This window comes from Anabrus simplex, chromosome 1 (assembly GCF_040414725.1).
Source record: "Anabrus simplex isolate iqAnaSimp1 chromosome 1, ASM4041472v1, whole genome shotgun sequence".
NCBI classification, from domain to species: Eukaryota; Metazoa; Arthropoda; class Insecta; order Orthoptera; family Tettigoniidae; genus Anabrus; species Anabrus simplex.
Genome location: NC_090265.1, coordinates 1,740,635,328 through 1,740,654,086, shown reverse-complemented (window position 1 = coordinate 1,740,654,086; position 18,759 = coordinate 1,740,635,328). Strand labels below are relative to the sequence as shown.

The following is an 18,759-nucleotide window of genomic DNA, read 5'->3' as shown; positions in this document are numbered from 1 at the left end:
AAAGAGATATCATGGAAATATTATTCTGTTTGTTCTAGTATGTAGATTCTGATTCATATTACGTCAAACTATCTTAGCAGTGTAAAAGTTAACCCTATCAGCTGCCGTAAACCGGTAAAAGCAAGGTTAGCATCCAGGAAGAGCTTTCTAAAAACTTAAGGACCATCAGAGAAAGCCAGAATAGTTAGATGGAAAAGAAGATCCCTCCAACTTTCAAATCGGACGGATCCCAAGGACCCTAACTCTTATCATACGGAGACATATGGAATCTTGAAATCCCTAAACAGTGTAAGACTTTAAGTACACAGAATCAAGGTGAACTTAAGAAAGTGACCTTACCAATCAACACAGTTCTGTGATTACGGTGAACTTCAGACAATACTACATCTACTGTACGCATATCAAAATGTTCAGTGAAGGAATTGATGCCAGCTTCCACAAAGAATCTTAATGTGGCTAAATATCGGTTGATGTCAACAGGGCTACAAATTTAAACTCATTTTTAACTCATTGACGACACACTTATGTGAAATTAAATTTAAATATTAACACTGATGATGGACCTTAGTGTCCGAAAACCGGTTATGTTTTAAAAACGTGTGTGCTGATATGACTGTATATATCAATAATAATAATAAAATAATTATATCAGCACTGTCAAAATGGCTTTGATATTTTATAATGATTACAAATAAGGGAGCCAATTATGCAGAAGATGACTGAAGACTCTCAATGTTATGTACATATATATAGAGTTTCACACTGTACTAATAGCATGAATTTAAAAAACCTTGCACTTGCTTAAAACTCACAGGCTTTTTATTTTTTCCTTGAAACAGACCCTATCTCTTATCTAATCCATATTATAATACATTCACTTTACATGTTTTTGTATTGCATGATGATTGCTCAGAACAAAATAACTGCACAAAGTAAGGGATACCTGTATAGGAAACTGCATGAAATTGTAGAGAAGAATAGTGTTATGTGTGGTGTATGAGTTACAGGGATTTGGGGACAGCATGAACATCCTCTTCCTGAGCCAAGCAAATTATTTTAAGGCTAAAATTTCTGACCGAACTAGGAGTATAACATGGGGTCCTCTGAACAGAAAGCCTCTATCCTGACTATTCAGCCAAGGAACTGGACATAAAGAAGAGTAATACTCTGAGAATATTTGATTAGATTTAACTGAAATTTGCCTGAATACTACCTTGGCTAAAATGAAAAGAACAATTACAAACATCTGGAGTCAGTACGGAAAGGAGAAGGATGATGTTGAAGAAAAATACCAAAATCAGAAACAAATGAAATGTGTCTTCATCTCTTTAAACAAAAATTCTAAACAGGTACCAGTATTAGTATATCTTTTAATAATAATTCTTTACCAAGGAAACTTAAATATTTCCCTTATTCTGCTCCTAGATATCCGCCTTCTTTCCCAGAGTTGCATATTCACGTCTTTGCTACCCACAACAGTTGATGTTAAACCACAGCTGCGTCTTGTTCATATCCATTTTGAAAGCACGTCCCGTTGCCACCTTACCCGTTTATCTTTGATTGGTAATACCACAAATCTGCCAAGTGTGAACAGTTGTACTAAATTCTGCCAACAGATAGTCTTGATGCAGCACTACAGAAAGCCAATGTAGATACAGATTAAGAGTCAATGAGTGCATTTCTTGTAGAATTTGTACAGGAGTCCTGTTCATGCTACTGTTTTAGCACTTCTGCTGTTCCCAGCTGTCTCCTCGGTTTTCTTCTCTCCTGAAAAAGAGAAAGATGGATGAATTATTGGCTTTAGCTGAGGTAGAGTGTCAGATTGATTGTTTTAAGATGAAATACCGTACTCAATAATAATTCCCTATTTTATTCATTCATTTATTTAATTACAGTACCAGTATTTATTTATTAATTTATTTATTATTTAATTTATGCTATAAGCTACTTTATCCAGCAATCAATCAATAGGAAAGTTCAATAAACCTGGAAATCAATGAAGTGCTACATTCTGGTTCACTATTCCATTAATCTGAAGGGAAAGTTTGAAATTCTCACACTATTCTATAAGTGCCCAAAAGAAGTAGAAAAGAGTGGTTTTAACACCAATAAAATAAAAGACTGGCATATATCACAGACTTGAGCATAGCGAAAATTGTAATAAATTAATGAATGAGCGTGGCCTTGAATGGTCTACTATCCATGACATATATAAACAGAAAGACAAATCGTTGAAATTCCACTCAACCACAGAACTGACCAAGGGCATCAGTGGACACCACGTTCAATGGAAACCTAAGTTGGAGCAACTTAAGATTGTTTTGTATGAATGGTTTATTAATAACTACTCTACCCCATCAATCAGATATGGTACATTACAAAAGTAATGACCACACCTGTGGTCTCTGTGAATATCTTGTAACTTAAGTCTGATTTTGCATTATTTACAGTCAGCTGTGTGTCAGCTAATAATAGCTGCTTCATTTTCAATTGAAAGACTTGTGAACCTAACTAATGTGGGCAGATAGCACTCCTGCGAGATCTGTCTTCGGAAGAATTTCTTTCTTGCCCTAAGTAGGAATTTTTTTTTAATTTTTTTTTTTTTTTTTTTTTTTTTTTTTTTTTTTTTTTTTTTTTTTTTTTGCACATCTTCTGGGTTATGTTCTGAGATGGAGGGGAAAGGGATAGCTAAGGCTTTCCTCTCATACTGGAGGTGTTTCAGCCATTTTAAATACAGGGTACAGGACTCTCATTCATTTTGGGAGTTTTAAATGATTTATCTCTTCAAGTAATTTGATGTAACAGTATCCTTTCATTGTTTTCCTTTGTTTTGATGTGTTTGCCATGGATATCTAAAAGATGTGTTTTGACCTGCATTTTGATAGGCATTGTGTGGCTTGAGCCTAGTTTTAACTTTCTTTATTTAGCGTGTGTGTTTTTGGTATTTTCAACTGTCATGGGAATATACTTAATACTTAATCTTACTTACTTACTTAATCTTCCCTACTTAACACCAATAAAATATCTATACCTAAGTGCTAAAATACCACCCCTAAGCATGAGTGCAGAATTCAATACAGCCGTACTCATGTATAAAATAAAACATAAATTTATACAACACAACACTACATATACTCTGAATTCTGACAACCATCCATATAGTACTAGGCATGCAAAAGACTTTGCCTTATACAATGTTTGCTCTTATAAATATGGTATAAACAGCTTGAAGTTCTCTGCGATCCAGTTATTTAATAACATCCCTGTGGAGGTAAAAACAGCACCAACTTTGGCAAAATTCAAACAAAGAGTCAAGCATTATTTTTGGGAAAGGTACAGTGCTGTTTAAATCAAAATATCAGTTGTCATTTAAGGCATTCTCCCAAACAATCTTGCAAACTGTCCGGAACTATTCTTGTACCTCTACAACTTTTATGTTATGTAATTGTAAATACTCTGTAATCTGTTCTTGTACCTCTGCAACTCTGTGTTATGTATATATACTGTAAATACCCTGTAATCAATTCCTGTACGTCTGCAACTTTTGTGTAATGTAATTGTAAATAATCTGAAATCTATTCTTGTACTTCAGCAACTCTTATGTAAATGAAAATACTCCATAATCCATTCTTGTACCTTTGCAACTTTCATGTTATGTAAATGTAAATACAGTCAGAAATAATTCTCTGTAATCCTCATATTGATGATGTACATATTTTATATATTGTATGTGTTTATATGTTCAACCATTTACTAATTATCTTATATACACAAACTATATTTTGATGTGTAAGTGCCCGCCAGTATGTAATGTCCTGTACAATTCCTATGTATGAGCCTGCAGGCTCGTTGGAATTAATTGAAATAAATGAATGAATGAATAACGGTTAGGGGCTTATACGTCCTGTTGTGAGTTTTGTGTGTGTGTGTGTTATGGCTGAATATTCATGCGGTTGCGGACCGTTATGTTGTTTGCGTTATGGACCTACAATGCATTGCTCAAGCCTGGAAGTCTTGATTGTAATTGTGATCATTGCTGGGCAAAATTCATGCATACATGAGATTCTAATTCTTCTGGTATGAGTAAGTGTTGGCAGCGAGGATGTATAAGTATGTGGCTACAGATGGGTCTTTAAGTGCTTTTTCTGCCTCCCTAAAGGCTTGATTTTCTATATATAGTGCTTTTTTTGCTTTCAGCATGGCTTTGTACTCTTTACATATGACTGCGTATGTTTCCAGTACAGTCGTTTTTTTATGTAATTTGGCCTCATGTAGGGCTTGCAGAACTTCGTTTTGCAGCAGATAGCATTCTGTGCTGAACCATGGTTATGCTGTCCTTTGTATGTGATTACAGTATTTAAGGCTTCTTGTATTGTTACCAAACCATGGTTTATGTTGTTGGCTTTTAGATGTGATTAACTTCATATATTGCTCAGAGAAAGTCCAATAGAAAATCTGCGAAAATCCTAATGGCAGTATGGGAAAAGCACTTCTCACAAGTCCTGAACCTAGCAAAATTGCAAACAGTGTACAACATTACCCACCACAGGAACTAGCCCAGTCTCACAATTCACAACAGAGGAAGTGACAGCAGCAATAAAGGAGACAAAAGACAGGAAGGCGACCGGTCCAGATATGATCTACAACGAGATGCTAAAAGACTCAGCAGAAACACTAAGTGAGCTATGGACAGACTTGTTCAATAGATCTCTATCAACAGACGAATGGAGGAAATCCATGATAAAAGTCATCTATAAAGGCAAAGGTGAAAGCAACGAGCCAAACTCATACCATGGTATTGCCATGGCGAATAACATTTTCAAAGTCTTTACAAACCTAATCCTCAAGAGACTCACTCTGGCACTAGATCCAATGATCCCTGACCAGAAATTCAGGTTCAGAAAAGGAAGGTCCACCTTGCATGCCGTAAGCAATCTATTAAACAACATAGAGGAAGCACTTAGACATCCCAAAGGAATGTTTCACACAGTATTCAGAGAATTCACAAAAGCCTTTGACTTATTGACCAGATTGAGCTTGTTCAGAAATTAGAACATATGTTAATGGAGGACCACGGAATCATACAGGTGATAAGGAACATTTTGGTCTACAACAAAGTGGAAGTATACAATGGAATATCGACCTCAACAGAAATAATCCAGACAAATGGAGTACTGTAAGGGGAGCAACTGAGCCCCACCCTGTTTAACGTAGTGACAGCAGACATCACAATTATTGTAGAGGAAATACGAAGACCACATGGTCCTGGGTTCCCCAAACCAGCAAGAGCTACAGAAAATACTAAACCACCTTCACAATTAGTCAGTTGATAACGATCTCAGCATAAACCAGAGAAAGACAGTGTACATGGCTTCCCGAAAAGGGGAAAAGCTAGCAGCGGAAAACAAAATGACCCTCGGGGAAGAACAACTCACGTCAGTCAATACCCACAAATACCTTGGCATCACCCTGCAAACAACATGCCACTCTTTCAGACACCACATAAAGGAACTAGCAGCAACTGCCAACAGAGGAATATACAATTTGAAGAACATAACCAAACTATCACTATGAACAGCAATGACACTCTTCCACGCCAAAATAATTCCCACTATCTCATACGGCCTAGAACTAATATGTGAAAGGCTAATGACAACAGACCTCACCACGATAGAAAAAGTGAAAGCACGATACCTTAAGAGAACACTGGGTGTGGCAAGAATGTCACCATTCAGACTAATCTATGAATTAGCAAGGGAACCTTTCTACATCAAAGACGTCTGGTTCAAACTACACCTGCCATCTATCCTGCAAATGGAGAAGGTATTTGAGCAGAAGCATCTTAAGCAAACAGACGTACCACTGGATTCCTACGCAATGGAAGCAATGACCGACAGATGATGGACACAGGAAAATCAGAAACTAAGAAACATAGTCACAGCTTCCATCACAAAATTTGCAAAAACATAAAATATCATGAACCGAACAAAGAATATATATGTTCTCTGTGTGAGAAGCCATGCGACAAATACCACATAATACTGTGTAGTAACAGGGAAAAGAGTATAGTTGACTAGACCAAAGACTGAACCACCCTGAGCATCTGTAAATCACAGTATGTCGTGTGACAATATTTCATGCTTACTTTGTAACCTTGAAATCTATTGTCGTAACCCATTATATGGCCCTCTGGCTGCAATAAATACTTATATTATAACTACGTGAGATGTTTGGTTTGAGAGGGAAAGGTTTCCTATTGTAAACCTTGCACATCAGTTTATTTTCTGGACTAGGCAAAGAGCATTTGATTTATTGGCTTAACTGATCAAAGATTACTTGGACTACTTGGATATCCTTTTCCGTTATGCTCCTTTGGTTATGATTTGGGTCTCTGTATGTGAGCGAGCATAGCTTGGAAACAGCAGTTCAAACCCTTTTTGTGCCTTCAAGACTTTTGTTCTTGTTATACATTTTTCTGCCGTTGATTTATTCTCTACTAGCTGATGTACCCGTGCTTCGCTACCGGATTCTCAGAAAGACTAATTTGTGGTTTTCCTAACCTGAAATCAACATAGGTCATTACAAAAATGTGAATGTAGCGATTAAAAGCAATGCTATCATATAAAATACTCGATGAAATGGAAAGCCACACATTTTATCACTTTTAACGAACAATGCTGCGCTTAGATTGCGGTGCCAATCTAATAGTCCAAAGTTCCAGAGCTGGGATGACCAGGACGCATATTGCCATGAACACTCATCTGCCATTATTCCGCTAAATATGCACACTGTTCATTCCAGTCAGTGCCTCAGAGTAGGGATTGAATAGCCCAAAAGCTATGATGATCCAGTGTGTTACGTACCAGTAGTATCAGAAAATTTATAAACCAGGGGAATGGCATGCTAAAGAAGAAAGTTATCTAACTCCCCAGCTACTTCCCATCAATATTCAGGCAGGCTGTTACACTCTGTACGACTGGGCGAGTTGACCGTGTGGTTAGCGGTGCGCAGCTGTGAGCTTGCATCCGAGAGATAGTGGATCGAACCCCATTGTCGGCAGCGCTGAAGATGGTATTCCGTGCTTTCCCACTTTCACACCAGTCAAATGCTGGGCCTGTACCTTAATTAAGGCCTAAGGCACTCCTAGCCCTTTCCTATCCCATCGTCGCCATAATACCTATCTACGTCGGTGCGACGTAAATCAAATAAAAATACTCTGTACGCAGCAGTAATCCTATCTACCGGAGTTGAGGGGCAACAGAAGACACAAAGCACATCACGACAAACAATGGTCAATGTAATGTTATTGTTGATCAATGTTATGAGCTTTCTTTATTGTAGGCCTTCACATTTAGTTTTCTTTCCACTCTGTGATTTGTAAAATATTTTATACCATAAACTGTAGTTTCTTATTCTCTGACATTACATACCGATTTTCATTAAATACTGTTTACCCATTTTCTCGTTACTCTGCGCTGATATGGACTTAGTAACAAAAATCCAAATTTGTGATCATAGCCAGTACGGTAACAATGTATAAGACATGAATAATAGGAAATTTAATACTATACAACCCTTGTTATGTAGAATTCATCCATTACACCTCTAATAAGAAATATTTGAGAATTACATTTTAGGCCTTCCCCTAAACTACCATTTCACTCAGCGTGAATAAAATAATTTACAGCCTAGACTATAGCGACTTATTTCGTGAGTTCGCATACCGATTTTCATCAAGATAGGACTACTAATAACAACAATATTAGAGAATTATATTTTAGGCCTTCCCCTAAACTACCATTTTTCTCAGCGTGAATACAATTATTGACAGCCTAGATTGTAGCAACTTATTCCCCAACTTTGCATACCCATTTTCTTTAAAATACGACCACTAATAACATAATTAGTTGAGAATTCAATTTTAGGCCTTCCCCTAAACTACCATTTCACTCAGCGTGAGTAAAATTATTTATAGCCTAGATTGTAGATGCTCATCCCCCGACTTCACATACCAATTTTCATTAGACCACTAATAACATAATTAGTTGAGAATTCAATTTTAGCCCTTCCCCTAAACTACCATTTCATTCAGCGTGAGTAAAATGATTTATAGCCTAGATTTTAGAGGCTCATCCCCCGACTTCACATACCGATTTTCATTACATTCTCTTTAACCGTTTTCACGTGATGCATGTACATACATACAGACAGACAGATAGACAGACAGACAGACAGAAATTACGGAAAAGTAAAAAGTGCATTTTCTTGTTACTATGGACATGACCGATACAGAAATACCATTATTTTCAAATTCTGAGCAATGTACAGACAAAACTCTTATTTTATATATATAGATTTTATGCATAATAGAGATGGTACTTCTTTATCTGTTTAATTAGAAGGTAGGCACAGCAACCCATTTATTCTGGTAGTTTGAGATTTTCATGTTCTGTGCTTTTGGCACATGACTTCTTGTTTAGACCCTTCTCCTCTTTTTACGTCAGCAATCAATCAATCAATCACTACTGATCTACATTTAGGACTGGTGGCAGATTCCCTATCTGTTGTTTTCCTAGGCTTTTCTTGAACTTGGAAATTTATTGAACATCTCCCATGGTAAGTTATTCCAATCCCTAACTCCCCTTCATATAAACAAATATTTGCCCCAATTTGTTGTCTTGAATTCCAACTTTATCTTCATATTGTGATCTTTCCTACTTTTAAAGACACCACTCAAATTTATTCACCTACTAATGTCATTCCACACCATCTCTCCACTAACAGCTCAGAGCATACCACTTATTATACCAATATAGTTGGTCCATTATTGGACATTATAAATTTTCCAGCTAACTCATTCCCGGTTGCCAGCGTTTTGCCCCAGTGTGCTAAGTTGGGCTCATCAGTTGGTAAATAGCACACCTACCAAGACACATGGCTAATGCATACCGTGGAGGCAACCGGCCACTGCGTACACTACTTGTATTGTTATTTCTTCTTTTTGTTGTTTTATGACCGCATAGGATCACTTTAGTCAGTCCATTGTTCAGGTCTCTTTGAAGGGATTGTTCAGGCTTTGCAGTCCTCCCAGTACTTCTTCAGACGCTCCGATCTTCGTGCCCTTTCCTCAGTTGAAAATGTGCAAATTGCGGGTTTGTTTCACGTAAGGGTAAAGCGGAGGTTTGTATTCTTGAGTTTTGTATTCAATTTTATCTTATTTGTGGTGTCTTCTGTTGTTTCAGAAGTCTTGAATCCTGCATCCTCATTATATGTCCAAAGAATCCCAGTCTCCTCTTATGCATAGTATCTGTAATGGGTTCTAGCTCTTGGTACATGATTTTGTTAGGTATTATCCACCAATGTCCATCTTTTTGGTATTATTGATACAGGTTCTTCCAATCCTCCTTTCAATTTTCTGAAGTCTGTCAGTCTTTGATTATTTATTCAGCTGAAAAAGTGTTTCTGCTGCATATGTAGCTTCCAGTTTTATAACTCTGTTGTAGTGTTTTATTTTTACATTTATTGAAAGACATTTCTTTTTGTAGATTTCCCATGTTAATTTTTGTGCTTTAGCTAATCTATTTGTTCTTGTTTGGTTTGAGAATTTTTCATTTAGGTTATGCAGTAGCAGCGCTTAGAAGCTTGCCCTCGCCCCCCCCCCCCCCCCGAATAATTGAAAATGGGCCCCTTGTTTTTGCAATGAACCACAACAACTCAATGATGATGATGATGATGATGATGATGATGATGATGATGATGATGATAACAATAACAGTAATAGTAAGTTTGTATGACGGTTTTTAAGGCACCGATTCTCTTATTTGTAGTTTTTTCTTTCAGCTCAGATTCTGTTAAGAATTCAGAAAGAATACGCCTGCGGCTCTTGTAAGAGTACCATTCCCGGGTCCAATACTTCCCTGGTAATCAAAATGAGAAAGGCATTTTTAGGACAGCCAACATGGGATTTGAACCCAAGACTCAAACAGCACACAAATGCTCTGATATAAGTGGGCTGAAGCTAATAATGTCCTTTTACCAGTTAGTCCAGTTTTAGATATGAACTTGGAAGCTGAGTGTTGAGATGAGATTCACATAGTAGGCTACAAGTTTTAGGTCAGTATGCCATTCCTTAGAGAGCAGTGGTGAACTGGGTAAAACTAGCTAGTAGTGGAGTGTATGGGTAGAATGTAGCCAGGAAACATGCATCGCCTACGCTGTAAAAAAGTTGATATAGTACAGTCCTGGGCCCCTCAGAAGCCATGCCTCCCCCACCCACCCCGCAGGATCTGCGGGGTCCTTATCGCCGCCACTGAGGTTATGTGTTATTACTTCTCCAAGATATTTAAATTGAGTTACCATTTTGATTTTATTACCATTTATGGTAACTTCTTTTAGTTGTTACTTATTGTTATTTGCCAATTGTTTTGTAATAACGGAAGTCATCTCTCTTCAGTTTCGACTCATTTAATTTATAACTGTTTGATTCTTCAGTCTGCTGAAACTAATTTTGAATAATAAATTTATAAACTAGCTGCAAGAAAATATATGGTAACAGTATCACAAAGTGGACAAAAGTCATGGGAAGAGACTGAATGTAATGTTAATAACGAGTTGTTCCTCCGCAAACCCTCAAACAGCAATACGGTGAGGCATCAATTCTACGAGGTGTTGGAATCATTCTGGAGGGATCTGGATCCACACATCTTGGACTGCTACCCACAGTTGGTCTTGTGTAGTTGGTGTGGGATTCATGGAGCATACGCCAGCATCGACAGCATCCCATAAATGCTCGATTGGATTAAGATCGGGGGATCAGGAGGGCCAATCCATGCTCCTCCAACCACCTGCATGCCACCACAGAGCGGTGACATGGTGCATTGTCCTGATGAAACATGGCATCTCTATCAGGATACTCTAGGGCCAGAAAAGCATGCAGATGTTCTGAAAGAATGTCCACATAACATGCACCTGTCAGCGCTCTCTGCAGCCAGACAATGAGGCCTAAATTGCGTCCATGAGAATGCTTCCCAGATCAGAACTGAGCCCCCTCCCGCCTGGACACAACCTTGTTGACACGCAGGATCAATAGCTTCATGGGGCATATGCCACATTCTCAGACGCCCATCAGCTCGATACAACTGGAACCAGGATTCATTGGACTATACCACACGCTGCCACTGTTCCATGGCCCATTGCCAATGTTCGCAGGCCCATGCCCATCGTCAAGCTCTGTGTCGAGGTGTCAGCAAAAGGTTGTCGGTCGTCAGCTTGTGAAGCCTATGCGGTGCATTTGCCTCCTTGCAGTTCTGGTAGAAATGGGTTCCTGAATCCCAACATTCAACCGGGCAGTGATCTGATTCACAGTAGCACATGAAGTGCCCAGTATGGTTCTGTGGAGGCAACATGATGTCCATTCGTTAAACACCTGCGGTCTTCCCGTGCGACGGTTTACACGGGTGGTAACATTCTCTCTGCGATATTGAAGATCCACCCTTGACTCTGTTGACCTCAGAAACCTGAATTTGCGTGATACCTCCGCAATGCTATGACCCATACACCGTGCATCGATGATCATCCCACTTTCAAAGTCAGTTAACTCGCAACGTGTTGCCATTTCCACGAAACTGGTGTCAGTGACAGACTCCTCAGCTACGTTGCAGCTAGCTGCAACGCTCGGGGTCATACATGGTACATTTTCTAATGGGACACCCCTTCCCATGACTTATGGTTACTCAGTGTATACACTTCAAAAAAAAAAAACTACAACAGAATGACATGTTTCGTTCTTATAAGAACATCATCAGATTCTATCACACTCAATCACTTCGAAGTTCCAGATTTTCTAGTTTATAAGTATTTAAACAGAAATAAACATAAATGTTTATACTTTGCTAAGTATTTGAGTGTGATTTGATAGAATCTGATGGTGTTCTTTTAAGAGCGAAACATGTCATTCTGTTTTAATTAAGTTGTTTCTTTTTCAAGTATAATACTGTTACCATATGTCTTCTCTTTCAGGTAGTTTATAAATTTATTACTCAAAAATTAGTTTTGCCATACTGAAGAATCTGTTTTTAAATTTGAAAATGAAATAAAATGACAATTAGTCATACATACACTACAGCAAACTAAGGAAAATCTACCCACATTATATAGTTCGTAGAATATAAAAATGTCATACTGTTAGCCAAGGAAGAAAGTACAGAGTGAGTTGGTTATGTGGTTAAAGGTGCACAGCTGTGAGCTTACATTCGAGAGATAGTGGGTTCGAACCCCACTGTTGGCAGCCCTTAAGATGGTTTTCCATTGTTTCCCATTCTCACACCAGGTAAATACCAGGGCTGTACCTTAATTAAGGCCACAGCCACTTCCTACCCGCTTCAAGTCCTTTCCTATCCTATCGTTGCCTGTGTTGGTGTGACATAATGACAATTGTAAGGAAAAAAGTACCGTAGTGAAGAAAAGAGCAGGGTAATGGTTATGCGAAGAAATGGGTATCCAACAGAGTACATTCTTTTGTAAGGAAAACAACTGAACCCTCTCATGGCATAAAGCCCTGGTGGGCCTTAGTCCGCCAACCAACTGTTGCTCATTTCAAATATTTACAGATTACAAGGTGATTTAAGTATTGGAAAGGAATAAAAAAGTTCCTACCATTATGTTTGTCCTACTATGCATTCCTTTTGTTGTTCCTATCTCTTTAAAGGAGATGAGGTAATCCGTGATAAATGCACTAATCAACTCAGATGCTATTCTTGGCTTTCTATATCAGACCCACTCTCCCACAATGAGACAGCTCCTCAATAAAACTGTTCCATGTAGCTGAGTGAACCATAAACCAGCCCTCACATAAGGTTAAAATCCCTGACCTGGCTTGGAATGGAACCTGGGGTTTCTGAATGAGAGGCAGGCTTACTACCCTAGACTGTAGGGCCAGCACAAAGCAAGTGAAGAAGACAACTAAATTAAATACAGGTTCAATAGAGGAGGATGTAAGACAGTTGAATTCGGGCCAGAGGAAAATTCTATCAAATGATTCAAGGCCTAATATGGAAACAGAATTTGCCAATGAAATGCAAGAGAGTGTATTAGACACTGATTCTGATGTGTGGGTGTGAAACTTGGACAATGAGGATAAAGGAGGTGAGCAGGATCCAAGCAGGTGAGATGAGATTTGTTCAGAGTATAGTTGGAGAAACAGTTGTGATAGAATAAGAAATACAGATATTAGAAACTTAGTCAAGTTGATAGATTACAGGATGCCATAGTGTCATCCAGGCTCAGATGGTTTGGATGTATAACCAGGATGGATGCAGATTATCAAGGACAATATTAATTTACACCTACAGGGCAAGAGACCAAGAAGAAGGCCTAGAATGAAACAGAGAGACATGGGGAGGTATGACATCAAGATGAAAATTGCAGTCTGGCACTAGCATCTAAACTGAAGAGGGATACAAGAATAAAAATGGGTGAAATGGGTGGCAACCCATCAAATAGACAGAATGATGCTAGATATGATTGTACAGTTCCTTAAAACAGTATGTCTGCAAACCCTTGTAAATGTACATTATTTTACAGTTATAGGAAAATCTGAAACAATATCACCATTGTCAAATGAAATACTGAATGGAGAAAAATAACAAGTTTCAAAGACTTACCCAGCAATTCATTTTCCAGGACAATGAATGGTGCTTCAAAGACGAGCGAGAGACCAACAGCAAATGCTAAAGAGAGAACCATATCACCAAGGAACTGGGGAAACTGCACAGAGAAAACATACGAGGTAAATATCAGAGCACAATACAGTTTGCAAAGTGGATTTTAAACTTAAAACAAAGTTATCTCTGTACTGGCCATGAAGAACCTTGGAGGAATGGAAGGGTACAGATCTCTGCACATGGTTATGGGGATGTTTAGGGTTGTAGTAAGAATGTAAAGGAGAGGGCATATAAGTCAGAGCTAAGCTTGGATGGGAACCAGCTGTAAGGAGGAACATCCATTTGAGGACCTTGTCTCTTGAATTTTATCAGATTTTAATTTTTTTTTTCTTAAAATCTGCTTTAAGTCGCACCAACACAGATAGGTCTTACGGCGACAATGGGACAGGATCGATTCTAAATAGGTGGCCATGAAACTTGAGTCATCGCTTCTTGATGGATTCCATCAGTTGTTTAGTTTTTCTGATAAAGTTCCTCTCGTTCCCACGATCTTTCGGCCCATTATCTTTTGAAGGGTCTTCCTCTCAAACTTCTAAGCTTCTCTCAGACCAGCCTTTGCAGTAACTCGGAGACATTCACATCTATGAAGACATTCGGGTTTAATCACCATGTTGTAATGCCTGCCTTTAGCTAGCATTGAAATTGCCTTTTTCTTGTACAGATCGAATGTTATGCAAAACACTGCAGCCATCCTATCTCACCTACCATTGTTAGCTTCTCTTAAATTAGATCCCATCTGCACAATCTCACCGAGACACCTGAAGCTGTTAACTCTTTCAATCTTACTATACCTTGTGTTTAGTTGTTGGGGAGGTGCAGGGATGTCAGTAGTAGTAGTAGTAGTAGTAGTAGTAGTAGTAGTTTCTTTGTTATGACCAATTAAAGTGTGCATTTGAACTTGTTAACTAGGTCTGACATCTTCCCCTTCTTCTTATTCTTATTCTCCTCCCAAAATCTCTTCATGAATTTGATGTGGGTTTTTCTCATTCTATCCATTTACCAATGGTCTTTTTAGTTTCTTCTATTAATGTGCGATTTTCAACCAGAATTCCAAAGAGTTTATGATTTTTTCAATGGTGTCATCTATGGCATTTATTTCTTGTAAATCTTGCTTAATTTGTACCAAGCAGTTGATCTTGACCTTCTTTGAATCAATTATAGTTGATAGCTTTTCAGTAAATATATTGTACCGGCTGGTACACCTCTACGCCACACATTTGAATTTTCCGCCTTAAAGTACTCCTCTGCAGGAGAAACTCTGAACTTTAAAAACTGGATCAATGCATAAGTTTCTCAGAAGATGTCACTACCGTAAATTTTGTGATTATGAAGTTGTCAATACTGTGTGGATTTCAACTTGTTTTCTTTTCCATTGATCAAGAAGTGTGGATATTCTCTTATAGATGTCTCTACTAAAAAACTATGACCATGCACCCTGGTGCGAAGTGGAAGAACTTTATTTAAAGAAATTTTGTATTCATAAGTTTGTTCTTTATTAAATTTCGTTCTTTCACTTGTGGGTTGGCAATATAAATCTTTTCTTTCCACCAGTTTTGAACTTAGCCAATCCAGAATTTCTGAATTAATTTTTGACCAATTGTGTCTTTCTTCTTCGATTTTGATGTGTAACTGTAAGCTACCCAATAAACGCCTGTGGGTGTGATTTATTATTCATGAGAGGTCTCGAATCTTCCCCGAGAGTATAAAAACTGCTGATTTTCCTGTCTCTCGGCCACTCGAACAACATCTAGCATAGTGTATGGAAGTGTAGCAGGAGGCGGGAAGCGCCTCTTTCATCCAGCAGCAGCTCTTCAACAAGGTAATGGCCACTTAACATCTTTATTTCTTGCTAGCTCAGCAGTTTAATCTGTGGGGAAGGTCCGAAACCTTTGCTATGTAATAAACATGTAATCCCCCATCGTTTTGTAAAACTTCAAATATCTTTAACTGTAATTCGGGAATAGAGTGTGCTTTACCCTCTCGAGCTCCTTTTCATATTAGTTTGAGGTGACTACGTTTCGTAACTGGTTTTCTTCCTTTCTGTAATGTCTTAAATTTTTTTGTACGAGTCACCTCCATAGTTTGGGAATAGCCTCTGTTTCATTGGCCTAATGCCTCTTAGGTTTTAAAAGGCTTCATGTAGGAGTGCAAGCAACGCCTCCATTCATCTTGGTATTCTGGGCCATTTACTGAATCTGTTCTTTTCCACTGAGGCCCAATAGGTTGGGTACGAGATACCCCCGTTTCATTTGATGTAAGCTATGATGGCAATTTAGTGTAAAGCCGGGTATTACCTTTAATAGGCTTGGAGGTTAGCTCTTTAGTATTGGAAATGTGCCTCAGAGATGCTTGACATTGCTAGGTGGGAGCTAGTGCTCTATGTTATTAGGGGATTTCTGCCCTTTTGTAAATATGTGGTTGTGAGCTGTGAGCTCAAAAATTGTAAAACTTGGGGCTTGAAGCCCAGATTGGTAAATTATCTGTAGATCTTGGCTTTTCCTGATCTTGTACCTGATTTGTTAACTTGTTGTTATTGGTCAAACTTTGAAATTCTATGTGAAAATTGTTAAGTTTTGCTATTTTCGAAAATATAACCTTTAATGCAATTTTAATCAAGATCTCAGCTTTTTAGTTAGACCCATTCCAGCCCACACCTTCTTTCACCTCTGCATTCCATGGGTAGTACCATAACATATATTATTGTCCATTCTACAGATGTGACCATAGAATTTCAAGCGTCTTCTACATTCAGCAACAGTTAACTTGTCTATTGCTGTGTACAGGTCTGTAGTAATTCTTTTAATCCTCATGCCATTTACATGAGTGGGACAACACATTTTCCTAAGAATTTTTTATTTTTGCTTTCCAATTTCATCAATTTTAGAGTAGCCTCCTAAAGATGTCATTTCTGAGGCATATAATGCTTCCAGCAAAATAACTACCCTGTAATGATGAAGTTTGGCAATATGCGATAACATTTTATTGTAGTGATTCCATGTTACGCTGTATCCTTTCTGCAGTTTGGTGGCTCTTTCTAAATTGGCTTTACTATCCAATCCAGATGGTAATATGACTTCTCTGAGATATTTGAAAGAAGACACATATGAATTTACCCCATATTTGGCTGTAGTGAGGATCTCCTGATATTTTTACGTACATTTTCTATAAAATGAGTTTACTCATATGATATTATTATTATTATTATTATTATTATTATTATTATTATTATTATTATTATTATTATTATTACTCTTTTTCTGCTAGGGTCTTCTAGGGACTACATGACAATTACTATGCTTCATCCTTTGTTGTTCCTTCTTCTTCTCCAGTAATCCTTCATCTGCTCACTACGTCTCCTTTTCCTCTCCTTGGACCATTCTGAGACTGTTTTCTTTCCCTCCCGATGTTGGAGTCCATCCATTTTTAACACTTTCTTTCTAAAAATCTCTCTTTCTCTGTTGCTTCTCCTTCCCTTATGGTGTCCATGCAGTGGGACAAAAAGCCCAGCATTTCCACTGCGGTTCTGAAGCCTGTGGACTAGAAGTTGGCTGCAGACAAAAAAGCAGCCACAGGGGATTCTTGCAGACCATCTCTGACCACCAACAGTTCGTGGAGAAGGCCTGTTGGGCGACTGAGTTTGATAGGATTTGGCAAGCTGCTATTTTGCACTTTGGTGTTGTGTTTGTAGGCAATGGCTGCAGGTATGGTTGTCCAACAGGCTGTGGTACACAAAGGACTTGAAACCCCCAACACCCCATGTAATAGAATTCAATATAATTTGCTTCCGTCAGAAAGATGTATTCAATGCAATAAACATTGCAGCTGTGCCTTCAAAACAGCCCATCCATATTGTTTTTTGGATACTATGAACATTATAAATTATAGGGATATCTTGGATGAAGTGATTACTTGTCTAGACAATAACCGTACTTTAGAAGGCCTGGAGCACCAATTCATATGGCAACAAAATGGTGATTCAGCCCACTTTGGATTAATCATCCACAAATTCCTTAATTATCATGGATAGGCAGGCGTGGCACTCTTGAGTGGCGTGGACGGTCAGCGGAACTTACATCTTGTGACTTTATCATGTGGGAGATCATGAAAAACAGTGTATTTGTAACAAAACCAACAGATCTGGAACAATTGAAGAGCCTGAAGACTCTTTCCTTAATACCCGACAACTGATGGTAAGATATGCAAATGTGTGGTCAAATGTTTGTAATGCATAGACAATAATGGTTAATATTTTGAGTGGTTTGAATGTTTGGAACTGTATTTCTAATTTAGATTGCATCAGAATGAAAACTGCAGTTCTTAGGGAAGTAACCTATTCCACACCTTGTTTTTTTATTTCTCAAGTTGTTGAAAAATGTCAAATTATGGTTTTTTTAAACCTGCATCATCAGCATCCTCAAATTCATTTTTAAATCAAATGACTTGTGGTTTTTGCTTCATATTTATGAAAAATACAGGTAAATAACATGAGAACACATGGAAGATAATTACTTACACTTTTATCAAGACAGCGTGAGGAGATTTTTTCACACTGTTTGGGAAATTTTTACCTTTTCTTGTAAATATTTGTGTTGGTACATATATCAAACAGTTGAATGTTAATAAATATGGTGTTCGAAGATACATTCCCAACATTGGTCCTCCGGCCTGGATATGGATTTCAACGGCAAACTCCATGAACCTGGCAAGTTTTGGTATTTACAAGGTATCAAAGGATATAATCTAATGAAATACTATTACTTACTGCATCAATTTCGTGAAACATGTTGATTTTGAGTGTTTCAACGCATTGCCTTGGACATTTTGATTACGACATCTACCGTAGTGTTTACAAACTAACCTGTACCAAAGAGAATAAGCCACCTGTACAAAACAACGGATTGCACATCGTTATAATGACAAGTAGCGTCATCTAGTGTGACATATGAGAACTAATATCCATGGCACGGAAATTCTAACATGGTTACATTCGTGCCACATGATTTAGAAGGCGGAAATTAGACGGAATTGACATGTAAAG

General features: G+C 38.0%; 1 protein-coding gene across 1 annotated transcript in view; it reads right to left on the bottom strand.

Moving 5' to 3' along the window:
* Positions 1 to 693: 693 nt before the first annotated feature.
* The window catches only part of LOC136864267 (nose resistant to fluoxetine protein 6), a 165,828-nt gene continuing 147,762 nt past the window's right edge, over positions 694 to 18,759 (bottom strand). Inside the window, exons 12-13 of the mRNA XM_068226691.1 lie at positions 13,662 to 13,764; positions 694 to 1,767 (exon numbers count right to left, since the gene is read on the bottom strand). Of these exons, the coding sequence (XP_068082792.1) occupies positions 1,709 to 1,767; positions 13,662 to 13,764 (162 nt within the window). The 3' untranslated portion in view covers positions 694 to 1,708. The remainder of the gene's footprint in view (positions 1,768 to 13,661; positions 13,765 to 18,759) is intronic.